Genomic DNA, 14565 nt, shown 5'->3' with positions numbered 1-14565 from the left:
TTCCAAGATGGCAAATGTGCTGTGGAGGGTATGAATTGCATTCTTCGAAAACAACAGAGGCAAAAAGCTTTGGAAAGTTTGTTTATTCACTCAGGAAAAAAAAAAACAACAACTGTACAAATATTACAGGCAAGTCTCTTCTGCTGCAAAAAAGTATAAAAATAATCTTTTTATATGAATCAAAACTCATTTCTCTCCCTTCCCCCACCCCAAACATTTCCTCCATGCATCCTTTCGGGATGTCACCTAAGGGGTCAGAGCACAAGAAGGTGACAGCAAAGAGAAACGAAGGCTCGGCTGCTAAACAACAGCAGGCCCAACCACGTAGAAAAAGCTGGGAGGGGATGCAATGAAGGCGGGCAACAGAGTCCTGTGGCTCGCTGGGCAAAGCCACACAGAGCTGGAAGAACAGCTCAGAAAACTTGGAGGTGGAACCGTGTCCTTTCAAGAGAGGTGAACGGGACTCCCGAGGTTTTTTGAGATCATCACCTGCCCGGAGGCAGAGATAGATGCTCCGAGGCTGGAGAGGTGGAAAGCAACATTCTATTTCCGATGCAGAAAAAACCCAAAAGTTGCTTTCCTGCACCCTTTTAGCCCAGCGTTTTCAATCTTGACAGCTTAAAAGATGGGTGGACGTCAACTCCCAGGATTCCTCAGGCAGTATGGCTAGCTGGCGAATGCTGAAAGTTGAAGTCCACCCATCTTAAAGCGGTCAAGGATTGAGATCGGTGGCTTTCGTCGGAGTCTTAAAGAGACCACCCAGCTTTGCCTAGGTCTCCTTAATGACAATAGAAACATTCCCTGATTGGGTGGTTTGGGAGGGGGGGGGAGAGAGAGAGAGATCAGGATCAGGCCTCTCCGCTCGTGTGAATCCTTCCACAATACTAAGCACACTTCATCCAGTCCCTTCAAAAAGAGATTTTTCAGCCAAGCAGTTCAGCGCTGGGATGCGAGAGAGCTCCCCCTTCGGATCTACACCCTTCCCATCCCAGCAGCCGCACTGGAGGCAGTGGGCCTTTGTCAACTGGGACGGCACGTGCGGAAGCCTGAGAATCGGGAAAGTGACATTCGGGGTTGGCACGTGGCGTAACCCGGATGCTGACGGGCGGTGAAAAGGATATAGTTTTCGAGGGAGAGATGTCCAGAAGTGCAGAGGGGAGGATACAGGGCAGGGGTAGGCCACCTTAGCTCTTTTATGACTCGTGGACTTCAAACTCCCAGAATTCCTGAGCCAGCCGTGCTGCGGGGAAAGGGAGAGGTTTCCAAGCGGAGCCAGGCTGGCTCAGGAATTCTGGGAATGGAAGTCCACGAGTCATAAAAGAGCCGAGGTGGCCCACCCCTGGTATAGGGGAAGCGAGGGCTCCTTCCATGTGCTGCTGGTCAGCAAGGATCAGGAGAGGTTCTTGATGGAGGAGGCCGATGGTGCCTATCGGAGAGAAGGCGGGAAACGGCAGGCCATGGCTAGGTTCCCAGGAGAAGTCGGATTTCATCAACAGGACTGGCAACGTAATACAGCTAGCAAATTGCAACGGGAAACAGCAGCCCCCGTGCATCCCAAAAAGCCCTATTCTAGCAGCTATGGAAGGACAGGCTTTCAGGACTCACTTCACTAGGGGGAGGGGGGTGACTAAATCTCCTCCATTGGAGGCTCCCGATGGAGACGTGGGGGCCTTGAAAGAAAGAGAGGAAGAGAGCCTCCCATTAGCCCCAGCCAGCTCTTCCCTTGCTGATGCAGCACAGCTGCAGATGGGGGGGGGGACGACAACCCAGGACAGGTGTGCAAGAGGCTTTGTGTGGCCAGCAGGCAGGTCCACCTACTTGAAGCCTGAACTGTGTTTTGCGCACCCTTTACAAATCATTTCTCCGTTTTGACTCTTTGGAGGAAAGTGACTGTGCAAAACTGGCACCTTAAAAACACACACACACGCACGCGCACACACACACACACATATGATAAGTCTACACAGCCTAAAAAGGAAAGGGCTCCGTGCTTCGTGTTAACAGATGGGCCAGTAGGGTTACTTGAAACGCCACTTCTAAGCACATAAAACCGATCCAGGGAGTGGCTGAGAGGCCTGCATTCCATCATGCCAAAAGCAGACAATTGCTGAAGAGAGAAACGTCGTCTGGATTATACAAACAAGCCAAAAGAGAGGGTCAGGGATGGATTTTCCTAAAAAAAAACTACCTGGCTACGGTTTGGCTGTTCTGTTGGTTGGTAACCAGAAAGGAAGAAGGAAGGAAGGGGGGTGGAAGATGCAAAGTGCCCCCAGCAGTGCAGGGATGCCCAAACAGGCTAGGGGGGACTCAAGGAAGCACTTTTGCTGTTCGTCAAGGTTCAACAGGAGGTGCCTGGGAAGGAGATCCACCCAGGATCCAGTGAAAGGGGAAGGACAGGACCAAGATTAGTCAGGGAAGAAGAAGAGGGAAAAAAAAAAAAAAGCTGGAGACGAAGCTCCCATCCTCGTTGGTTTTCGGTCTATACCAGAGCAGCTCTGTGTTCCATTCAAACAGTAGCAGACAAAGAATCCAAAATGAAAACTTGGGGGCTTTCCCGCACATTCCCTCCAGACAGGTTTGTTTCTTAAAAAAAAAAATTAAAAAAGAAATCCGTGTCCCAAAGTCCATCCTGGCAGCCAAAGTCAAAGGTTGAGGATCGGGACATCGAAAAGGTCGCACACCCCTTCGCTCTCGTCCAAGTTGTAGATGTAGTCGTGGTCTCCGGGAGGGGGGGAAAGGCGGAGTAAGGGTGCAAACACTGCCCGGGAGAGAAAAGGAGACACTTAGGAGACATCTTAGCCCAGGGGTAGGCCACCTTGGCTCTTTTATGACTGGTGGACTTCAACTCCCAGAATTCCTGAGCCAGCCACGCTGAGGGGAAAGGGAGAGGTTTCCAAACTGAGCCATGCTGGCTCAGGAATTCTGGGAGTGGAAGTCCGCGAGTCATAAAAGAGCCAAGTTTGAAGATCCCTGGTTTAAATATTTAGATATTTTTCCTCACAGTCATGTGATCATAATTCAGGCATTTGGGCAGGGGTAGGCAACCTTGGCTCTTTTATGACTGGTGGACTTCAACTCCCAGAATTCTTGAGCCAGCCATGCTAAGGGGAAAGAGAGGTTTCCAAGCTGAGCCAGGCTGGCTCAGGAATTCTGGGAATTGAAGTCCATGAGTCATAAAAGAGCCAAGGTTGCCTACCCCTGGCTTAGCCCAAGGTTTCTCAACCTTAGCAATCTTAAGACGTGTGGACTACGATTCCCAGAATTCCCCAACCAGCCACGCTCAACTAAAACAATGCAGATTTTTTTTATAGCTACTCTCTCTCGTTTTCTCGGCTATCCTGTGTGGCCTCACTCCAAACCTGTGAGTTGAAGAAATGCAAGTCCTACCTTCAGATGACATCAGCTCTTCCAGCAACTCAGAATTCACAGACTCTACGGGAAGAATAAAAATAATTTTAAAAAAAAAGAATGCGCGGGAAGTTTACGGGCTTGCGAAATACCTGCGTGCCTATCCCAGTACCCCAAAATTGAGGGTGTAATTCTTCCAGCCCAGCTCCTTCTGTCTCATGTCTCAATTCTCTCCTTTCTTGACTACGTATGAGTAATTGGGCAGATCCTGCAGGGTCCTGCACGAGCAACATCAAAACAATGCGTTTTTAGCAGCTGCTGCTTCTTTCCCCCCGGGGGGGGGTGGAATTTGCTGTATGAATGTAACACGTTCAAATGTTTTAATCTTTCGGCACGTAAAGTCTTCCTTAGAAGCAGAAAACCAGCACGAGAGAGCTAAGCCAAGAAAAGTGCTTCCTTCCGTTGCTATTCCGCAAGAGCCCAACAGAGAGCCTTAACCAAGTTTGCTTAAAGTAGTCTGAACTTTTCTGAACTTCCAAAGGAAAAAAAAAGGCAAAGCACAAACACTGCTACAGGGACACTAGCAACGCACCTCTGGTTGGCTCAAACATTTCTGAAAGCTCTTTGGGAAATTCCAGTACTGGAAAAAAAAAAAAAAGAACAAAGGTTGCACATCTTAAAGACCAATGCGATTGTTATGGCACAGGCCGGGTCTTCTTTCCAACCTGACGTCCTTCAGATGATTGGGGATTCAATTCCCCACAGGAATAAAGATGGGAATTCTGCAAACAGTAATCCCAACACATACAGGAGCCCAGGGAGGGAAAAAGGCCAAGGTACAATTCCAGAAACTGCAGTCTGCTAAGAGTTCTTGTTTTTATGTCACTCAAAGATTCCCATTGTCTACAGCAGTGTTACTCAGCCTTTAAGCCAGGGGGTCTTCCAACTTGGCCCTTTTATGACTTGTGGACTTCCAACTCCCAGAATTGGAAGCTGGCTGAGGAATTCTGGGAGTTGGAAGTCCACAAGTCATAAAAGGGCCAAGTTGGAAGACCCTTGCTTTAAGCTGGGTGGACTTCCAAGTCCCAGAATTCAGGCTGGCTGGGAAATTCTAGGAGCTGAAATCCACATATCTTAAAGCTGTCCTGGTTGGGAAACACTTATCTACACAGCTCATTTCTCTGGTTATTCATCGCTTCCTCGATCTCTGCTCCATTTTTAGCAGAACGTCTGAGAAAAGGAGCCAGTACACACTGTCAAACACACCAATGGGCTTGGCACTAATAACACCCCATATCCAGGTACAATGCAGGGGTCAGAGCCAAACAAACTCAGCCTCCGGGTCTGTCTGTTCTGATCCATCGTAACTGCCCCCCCCCCGAGAGCTGTCAGCCCGGAGCACTTACTTTCTGTGGGGAAGGACTTGATTGGTTCAAAAGAGGTGAAGGAACTGGAGAGGACAGAGCTGCTGTCCAGCAAGGCGGAGGACTGGAGAGGCTGCGTATCAAGCCCAGCCGGTGGGCTGACTGGTACCGTCGAAGGGGTAAGCGAGTCCAACCCCTCACCGCTTTTTGATTCTGTTGTCGGGTTGCCTGTCTCTGCAGTGGGAAGATGGTCACAGAAAGATAAAGATATATTATTTCAACTTGCATGCCGCTCGATGATCTATCGTGCCAGATGGATTCCACACAGCTGGGGGAAAACAGCTGGCCCTCCCATAGCAACAGTCAGGAAATGTACTTTAAGTTCCAATTCCTCTCTTGTAAAGCAGTGGTTCTCAACCTTTTTAATGCCGCGACCCCCCAACCGGTCGTAAGTCGAGGACTACTCAACTGGTGCAGCACCGTTTGCAAAATGGAACTTTTGGCGGGCTCAGCAGGGCAGAGACAGCCTGGACAATTCTTATTGGCTTTTGAAAGCCAACAGAATTAGACTCTATTCAAGAGAGTCTATTCTATTGGCTTTCAAAAGCCAATAGAATAAAAAAAAGTAGCACAGCTAAGGAAAAGGGAAAAAAAATGGCGGACTGCGTTGTTTGGCGACCCCCGTAAAATGGTCGTTCGACCCCAAATGGGGTCCCGACCCACAGGTTGAGAACCACTGTTGTAAAGAAACTCAAAGTCAGCACTTTCCCATTACTCTACGCCAGTTGCCAAAGGGTCATTTTTAGTGCAGGAGATGCTCCAAGCAGGGCTGTTAAACAGGCTCCCGTCTCATTCACATTCCCAATTTCCAGAATGAGTGTTTTTTTTATTTTTAAGAGCAGAATTCTGTTCCTTCTCCGGAAAGAAATCTCTCTGGAAGGGTCAGCCGACCTCATTCCAGCTCTTCTGATGGGGGAGGTGCCATCAAAATCTTGGGAGGGGCCCAAGTGGCCTTTCAGCCCTAAGAGGGCTACCTTGGAATACATCCGACTGCAAACAGGGCCAGAAAGGATTTGCATATTGGAACGCTTTTCCATAAACGTTATTTTCATGGAGAAAAAGGATCCGCAATAAACCCGTAACCCTTTTGCTCAATAGCTTTGTTTTCTCCTAAGAAAGGAGGTGGCATTATGTGATTTTTCATCTCAAGCTTCTGGCTGCAGCAGAAATTCAAACGAGGGTTGTGCAGCAGCAAGTAAAACAGGGCAAGGACAAAGAGGATCCAGCTAGGACAAAAGCTAATTTTGATCCTTGGTTTCATGTGACTATGTTTCTACAGAATTAATCTAATTCAATAGGGGTCTGCCTCACCTTTTGGAGGTGCCCTGGGAGCAAACGTTCTGAGTCAGCCAATATAATAGCATAGCTACTGGTCCCCTTTAAAATGTGCCTTTAAATTTAATGAATGCTGTGCGTTTCATTCGTTCCTTTACAGCTCACCTGCCACAATGGCCGGTTTGGGTACAGGGGATCTGTGCTCTTGCGTGCTGTTGGGTACAGACACAGGAGGATGGGCACCACTGGGAAGAGATGTCTCCTGGGAATGGGGAATGGGTGGCTTCTTAGAGGGTGTGATTGGCTGGCACTGAATGAGGTCTTCAGGGGGAGGGACCGGAAGCACCACTGGAGGAGAGCTCCAGGCATCCTTATTTACTAGAAGAACATCAATGGAACCGCTGCTACTCTTCAAGTGGATCTGGTATTTCCTCTGGCCATTTAAACCCTAGAGAGAAAGACAAAGAAAGGTTGCACGGTATATGAAGTATATGAACAATATATGATAACGGTATTGGTGCCACGGCATCACCCGATGTCCTCACAATTGGGAGAAACACACAACCTTGAAAGGAAACCATGATGTCAGTGGGGGATTCTTTCTTCTCTATGTACAGGTGACCCCAAACCTTCTCCATCATCACTAAAGGAGAGGCCTCTCTCAATTTGCTGAGCCCCACATCCAGACACATGCTCCTTGGATGAAAGTAGCTTATAGTACCAAGTGGAATTGGGGGGTATCAGCTCAGCACAGTTCCAGGCACCTTAGAGCAAGCCATTGTTTTAATTAGAGACCCTAGGAAAGTTGAATATGAGATTTGCACAGAACAAAATCCATTCAGATCTCTTAGGCCAGGGTTTCCGAACCTTAACATATTTAAGATGCAAGGGAAACTCTGGGAGTTGAAGTCCATGTGTCTTCAAATTGCTCCTGTTGGGAAGCCTTGCCTCCAGCCAAATAGATATTTCTGCAACAGCAATATTCCTTTGGGAGTAATCCACAAGAGACTTCATGGGGATGGTGATTACAGAGTCGCTTTCTTTTGAATCACTGGTTTTGTTTTTTTTTTTCTTCCTGGTACCCATTTTTTCTCTCTCTCTTAACTTCCTTCTCTTCCTTCTGCATCTTGATTCTCCGGACATCAAGCTAAACTGGACTGCTCTTGAATATATATCTAACTATTATTGTTTCTGGAATGCCGTATTTGATTGGTAACTTTCTGCAATCTTGATTCTCCGGACATCAAGCTAAACTGGACTGCTCTTGAATATATATCTAACTATTATTGTTTCTGGAATGCCGTGTTTGATTGGTAACTTTTTGCAGAGGGCTTTCCCTTCTTAGGTTGTGCTTGTAACCTGCCAGATGCGTTTGGCTGCAGAAGGCCCCCAGTCCCTGAAGCTGCTGCGTGCTCACTTGAAGAGAGATCTCTGCTAGCATCTCCACACTTCTACACCCACCTCAGGGACAGGAACTTCTAGCTGAGTTCCTGAAGGAGCTCGGATGGCCAGCAGGGTGTCTCCTGCAACGAGAGACCAAAAGGATGCATTCAGGAAACACAGCTAAGTTGAGAGCAATACAAGAGTATACACTCCGCGGTTCCTAACCCCAGCTGAGCGCAATGTTTTCGGTCCCTAATTGCCAGGATGTTTCTTCCCATTTTCCACACTCCCAATTCTATCCAGAATGCTAAAAAAAGCAAATCAAAGAGAAGTACATCTGGGGAAGAACCAATTCCTTGCAAAGATGTTGCAGAGCTGGAATTATATGGAAACAGGCAGGTTCCTAGGGATCAAGTGGCACAGCCTCCTTACCTGGGAAGCACTTGCAAAGGTCCTCGTCGGTCACATAGGCTAATGTTCCTGAAGTTAAGTGAAAAAGCAGCTGCCTCTGGCATCCAGCAAGATCATTCCCCCATAGTATTTTTTTCCCCTTTTTATGACTCTGTAATCCCTTTTTATCAGGGTGGAGTCAGGGCGATTGAATGGAGCTGAGCATTTACTGTCAGGATGCCCTTCCTGATGCCTATGCAGGGTTTGCAGCAGATATTTACTCTTTGTGCCTGGATAAACATCAGTCATTGCCTAGGACTAAACTCTCAACCTTCTGAGTGGGAGGCGAGTATATTCACTTCTAGGCCACCGCATCACTCATTTCCTCCCATAGAATATAAAAAGAAAATCTTCCAGCATTTAGGACAGAGGTGAACAACTTAGGACCCCAGGAGTTTTGCTCTTCAGCCTTCTGCTCCAGTTCCACCACATCGCTGCTAGATTATAGGAATGCCATGGTTGAAAATCAGTAAGTCGTTTTCTGCCATTCCAAAACAGATACACACAATAAATGTAGCATGCACCCTAAAAAGTTTCAATCCTGTTAAAAATTAATCATCCTTTTGTCCTAACCGCTCACCACCAATCCTGGAAAACTGGAGCCCAACCAGTTTGTATTGTTCATTGTGACTCTCCACAGGAAATACACCAACACGGGGGAAAAAAATAATCTAAGGAAGAACTAGGGCAAAATCAAAGCAGGATAAGAAAAAGGATACTAACTTGAAACACAAGGAACACTATTATTTCACGTTATTAGGACAGTGGGATAAAAGAGCCTTTTATAATTTGATGCTAGCGGTTTTTCTATAATCCTATGCAAATTAGGTTACCTGCCTAGAAACTTTTGTAGAGGAAATACTCAGCTTGCATTAAAAAAAAAATTGCCCTATGCAAATTGGCATAATCAATGTTTTTCCAGGACTTGATATTTTTTTGCTGAAAATGTTTCCATTCACTCTGAGACTACAAATTCCAGAATTCCAAGCCAACATGACTGAATTCTGGGCACTGCCACTCCAAATATCCAGGAAGAAGACTTAAGTTAGGCTGGAGCAGAATCATCAGAAAGGACCACATTTTAGCATCAAAGAAACAAAAAAGCAGAAAGAACCAGAGTAGACTCAAAGGATATTCGTTGTTCTGTACGTCATCGGTGACATTTCTAATACTTTGCTGCACCCACATCTTTTGCTGCTCCAGCTCTCGTTCCCGATGCTCCAGATCCTCAATCTCTGCTTTCAGTTCAATCAACTTGTGGGCAATTTCCCGGGTATTACAGCCAGGCCCAACACCTCTGACAAGAAAAGAGAAATCAAGGGATTGGTCTCCTCCACAATGTATTAAGAGTCAGCTATCAGCACCAATGTCCACTTTAACAACACCCAAGGCCTGCAGAAGTCATGGTGATGCCTTCCAGTTTTTTTTTTTTTTTACTTCTGTCTTTTCCAAAGAGAATTCAGCGACACGCTTAAAGCATCTACGAGAGAACTCAAAGACCCCTTTCAAAGTTCTTGTCCGCCTCATAATTTCCGGGGGGGGGGGGGAAATCCCCTTTAAAAAGTCTCAAAAGTTCTCATGATCAAGTACCTGGTCAAAGCAATAGGAGGGAACTTCCTCTTTACCACTCCAGGATATTTTCCTGTTATCCACAGTCACTCAGCTACTGATAAAGTTCTTCCACAGCTGGCGTCAGTGAAACATTCAGACACACACACACATCCCCAGCTGTCTCAAAGGTGCTTTTTTCAAAAGGCAACTGGACTTTGGTTTTTCCTTGAGGAAGACGTTTTGCTTCTCACCCAAGAAGCTTCTTCAGAAGCGAAACGTCTTCGAATAAAAGCAAAGAAAGAAAAGTCCAGTTGCCTTTTGAAAAAGCATCTTTGAGACCACCTTGAGCTGGATGACTGAGAAACTCCACAGACACCCCACAGCTGTTCAGAGAAATTGTTCTGCTTCTGTTTCACACATGACTGGCTAACGGTAGATGCAACTGCAGCCAGGATAGGATAGGATGGAAGCTAGGGTTAGGGCTTTGGTCTCCCACTACTCACTTCCACTGAATACTGTTCTTCGATTTCTTCTCGATTAATCCAATGCCCTCAAGGACATTTGTAATATCATAAATCCGTCTCTTTTGCCGCACTGCCAGAGTATCTGCTGCCTGCAAAGGCAAACCAAAAAGAGGTGAGTTCAAAGGCACCAGAGTGTAAAAGAATACCTGGACCAGCACAACACAAAAGCTATGTTAATTACATCCTACCCTGTTAGTGAACTTTCTTAAGGACTCTACCTCAATTGTTCAGGACAGTCTGTTTTAAAACTGAAAAGTGCTAATCTGTTTTGGGAATGAGTACTGTGGTATGAAACTGTCAAAGTTATCACCAGATCTAACACTGTACAAAGCAGCTGCAACAACCACACAAGGGAGCATCTTATACAAAAATGAACTATTGCTCAGATCAGACGAATGTGCTTACTGCTTTGTCAATTCATCAACAATGGTTGCTAGTCAAGAATGGCCCACAATCTTGTTCCTTGGGATTTCTATTTATTTGTTTGGATTCCAGTTTAATTGGTTTCTGGCATACTGCTGCAAATTTATTTCATTACTTGACATGGTTGAATCGTTTTTCTTTTATCCTGGCTACATATATAGATACTGAAATGACAGTGTTGTGCCAGTGAACTTTGACCCACTTTTTATTTTCCTGCAAAAGATGAAAGCACCATCCTGTAGTGGCTATTCACAACACGCTTTTCTATTAGTTGAACAAGAATTACCCACAGATAAATAGATACGTATAAGATTTATAGATTAAATTTTTACGATGCCGAAGAATTGTTTTCACTGCAAAAAGTAACATACCTATGCTTTGGATTTGACAAAGCCTGTCCATACTTCCTTGGAAGCTGAACCTACTGAATGCAAATGAATTTATTTCTTAATAAACACACATCAGGTTTTGTGCTACCGTGATAATTTAAATGGCACGGCAACACTTCCTATCATTGTTTCCTTTTGGAATAATAAATACTGTCCAGAAACCACAAGTTGCTGCTGTTAATTTATTCAACAGAGGGCTAGAAACTTGTGGCCCTCCAATTTTGAACTGTAACTCTCAAGACCCAGCCAGCATGGCTATTGGCGAAGGAGGCTACAAGTTCAGCATCAAAAGCGCCATATTTCCATCTATGATTCACATGGGGATTCAGTCATATATGTCACCCATGCTCTGTTAAACCCCAGCTGTGGTTCACAGTACAAGAAGCAACTTCCTGCCCAGGTTTTTGCTTTAGGTTTCCTATGTATGCTCCTGGGTAGAAAAAAAAAATCTACTCCCTGGCTACAACGTGTTCTTAATTTCAAGAAGCTTGGGACTCTTCGTTCCCATATAATGCAGCAGAATAAAGGTTTCTACGGAAATTAAACCCTCCCAACCTGTACAGGAACCCAAAGCTGCTGCAAGTCCCGCCCTTCTGCATCACCCTTAGGGACCTCTTCTATCTGCAAGTAGGCTAAATACGGGCAGCGGATTTGCTGCTGCCCACCCATCCACACCAACGCAGCCATCGCCATTCGGCTGAGGCTGTGCCTTGGCAAGCACACAGGTGGCGGATGGGAGGTGTGGGAAAAAAGCAAAAGTGCTCCCACCAGCTGGCAGAAGGGGGGGAAAAGAAAGAACCAAAGCAAACGCCAGTCCACAGAGGATGCCAGCCAGGCCCCACTGATGCTGGATGAGAGAAAGGAAGCATTTCTAGCAGGACTACTAGACTCTGCAACAGCTTTGTTCCTGACGCCATCCATCTTGTAAATTCGCAGGATCCTTTTTTTTCTCTCCAGGTATATGTATACATCCGAACTAGACGGTGTGGTTTCTGTGTCATGTATGTGCGTGTATATGTGGGTATATGCATAATCCTTTGTCACATTTATGTAGTGTATCCTGGAGGTGGTTACCCTCTGAGAGCTGAAGGCAATGAAGTTTCATTTTAACGTATGCCGATTAGTGTACATTTAAAGTGACAATAAAGTTACTATTCTACTCTATTCGCTTATTGCAGGTAGAGATGGACTGAAGACCCCAGCGCACCAGAGGTGTTGTTGCACACACCTCCCCCCAGTGACTGAGTCACGCTCAAACAGAAGCCGTGTCAATAGGACTAAACAGGGAACATGTGCAGGGGCGCACACGCATGCACACAGGAAAAAGGCACACGCCGGGGCAAAGGATGCTGCTGCCCAGCAGGCTGAGCCAGCTCCTCGGCTCTTCCAAGCACCCTCGGCTCCCTCGCCCGGCCTTGCACCACCACCACCACCAAGCCCCCCTTTCCAGGTTGCAGCGCCCTTCCCTGGGTGGATGGGACTTGTAGTCCACAGCGGATGGGACTTGTAGTCCTCGGCCTCCGAACTGGTGGAAGGGAGAGAAGACCGGCCAGAAAACCCTCCCCCCGTCCCCAACAGGGGAGCCCGAGTCCTCCTCGGAGGCTGCGGCAGAGCCTGGCCGGGGGAGGCGTGGGATGATGGGCCTTGCAGTCCTGCCTCCTGCAAAGGCGGCGGGCTGGGGCCGGTGGCTCTCCCTGCCGGAGGAAGGAGCGGGGTGCTCTCCCAGGCGCCTTCCTCGCCTCGCCCTCCCGCCGGGCTCACCAGCTTCAGGTCGAGCACGCCGTCCTTGGCCTCCTGCAGCAGCGAGACGAACTTGGTGGTGAGCAGCCCCAGGCTCTTCTCGTGCCGGCTCGGCGCGCCCCCCGGCGGCTGCGGCCCGGGCTCCGCCATCCGGACGGCTCACACCTGCCGTCGCCGCCGCCGGTGTGCGGATCCCAGCGCTCCGCCGCGGCAGCCCGCGCGCTGGCCCCCTCCGCCGCTTCCGGCCGCCGCGGGGCATGACGGGAGGGGAGGAGCGAGGGTCTCCATCTTGAGAGGGCGGGGCCTCGCGGGCCGCCTCCCCGCCCTCTTCTAGAAGCCCCGCCCCCTCCGACCGGCTGTTCTGGTTTGGTCTTCTCTATTCCGCGGGCAGAGAGTCTCTCTCTCTGTGTGTGTGTATGTATAGCGACGCCTACAGGCTAAGGGACGAAAAGACTCGGCGGAGCGCTCCCTCTTTGCAATGCTCGCTCGTGAAGAAACGAGCGTCTTGCTGTGTTGCAGAGTGTCCCATAATCCCCAGCCAGCAGGGATGCTTTGCAATACAGTTCTCATCATCCCCCCCCCAACCGGCATAGCCAAAGGTCTGTGGACTGAAGGCGAAAGGGCTTGCCAAACTGAACTTGACAAAAGGCGGGACAAAAATAAAACAATCGTCGTTAATAGTGTAGTGCAGGGGGTAGGCAACCTCGGCTCTTTTATGACCCATAGACTTCAACTCCCAGAATTCCATGAGTCATAAAAGAGCCGAGGTTGCCTACCCCTGGTGTAGTGGTTAAGACAGGGGTAGGCAACCTTGGCTCTTTTATGACTCGTGGACCTCAACTCCCACGAGTCATAAAAGAGCCAAGGTTGCCTACCCTCTGGGTTAAGACATCCGTATACAGCTCAGGAGTCCTACTGTAGTCCCACTTTAAGGACAAAATCAGCTGGGTGACCTTGAGCTGGTCCCTCTTACTCAACCCATTTGTAAATTTCCACCCTTTCTATCAAGAGAAGCGATAGGTGTCCTGCATTCTATTACCATATAAGTTGAAGATGTTTTTTTTTCTTCTCAGACAGAATAATTTAATCAACCTGAATAGATAAAGCTCCAAAACAGAAAACCACACGATATGTGAATGTTTTCAGTTAGGCCCTTTCTACATAGCGGTACCCATCTTATTTTCCATACCATTCTTATATCTCAAAACTCTGCTTCCCACCCTGAAATGCAGCACAAATAATTAAGCTTGCGAATTGTTGTGCCTAGAGTTATCTGAGAATTACGTAACTCAATTGCATTGCTGTGTACCAGTAGTCAGATAACTAGACTTCCCTATCTCTTGCAACTATTGATCTTCAAGTCAGCAGGAAGCGGAAAACATGCATGTTAACAGAGGGAGAGAGAGAGAGAGAGAGAGAGAGCGCAAAACTCCAAGGACCGTTTAGGGAATAAGATACTGGATTTGTAAGATATTGCTATGTTTTAGAAATCTCTTTGGGAAAAGTGTTGTTGCTATGTAATAGTTGCATATAAAGTATCCCTTCTGCCCTGTTTATTTTTTCAACCTTAGTGTTACATTGCACAGAATCTGGGAACAAATATCTTGGAACGCACATTCATCATAAGAAAATGTGCTTATTCCTGAGAAGTAGGCATACATAAGGGACGTTTCTACATTGGGCCCAAGTTGGCAGTGTAATTGACCAACTCTACCCTTGTAATTGACCGATGCTATGACATTTTAATATTTTTGGTTTACAATCTGTTGTGACTGATCCAGGAGGAATTTGCAGAATAGAAGAACATTAAATAAATTTTAATTAATGGAAAGAAGGATACCAACATGGTTTTAAGGAGCACATCATTACCCTGTCTGAGAAGAAAGAAGTATATTTGACTTATTTGGTAATAGAACACATGGGACACATATCTCTTGTCTTAATAAAAATGGACAAAATTTGCATGTCTATGGAGATTCTCAGTCTTCCAGGTCATAACAGTGGTGCTTTTTCAAAAAAGCAAATAGAACTGTTTTTTCCTGGAGGAGGAAGAACACC

General features: G+C 47.0%; 1 protein-coding gene across 2 annotated transcripts; it reads right to left on the bottom strand.

Moving 5' to 3' along the window:
- Positions 1-68: 68 nt before the first annotated feature.
- Positions 69-12756, bottom strand: E2F4 (E2F transcription factor 4). Of its 2 annotated transcripts, XM_039327544.1 has the most exons (10): positions 12529-12756; positions 9935-10044; positions 9016-9177; positions 7863-7906; positions 7509-7570; positions 6213-6495; positions 4755-4946; positions 3941-3988; positions 3388-3432; positions 69-2758 (listed from the first exon to the last, which is right to left on the bottom strand). In XM_039327544.1, the coding sequence occupies exons 1-10, from the start codon at positions 12655-12657 to the stop codon at positions 2643-2645; spliced, it is 1191 nt and encodes a 396-aa protein (XP_039183478.1). In that variant the 5' UTR covers positions 12658-12756; the 3' UTR covers positions 69-2642. The 2 variants fall into 2 exon arrangements, with proteins under 2 accessions (XP_039183478.1, XP_039183479.1); XM_039327545.1 differs by lacking the exon at positions 3941-3988.
- Between the last annotated feature and the right edge of the window lie 1809 nt (positions 12757-14565).

The sequence above is a fragment of the Crotalus tigris genome, unplaced genomic scaffold, assembly GCF_016545835.1.
Source record: "Crotalus tigris isolate CLP2741 ecotype Arizona unplaced genomic scaffold, ASM1654583v1 scf7180000024362.2655971311:6658466, whole genome shotgun sequence".
Lineage (NCBI taxonomy): Eukaryota > Metazoa > Chordata > Lepidosauria > Squamata > Viperidae > Crotalus > Crotalus tigris.
Note: the sequence above shows the minus strand (reverse complement) of the source record. Positions and strands in the feature narration are given on the sequence as shown.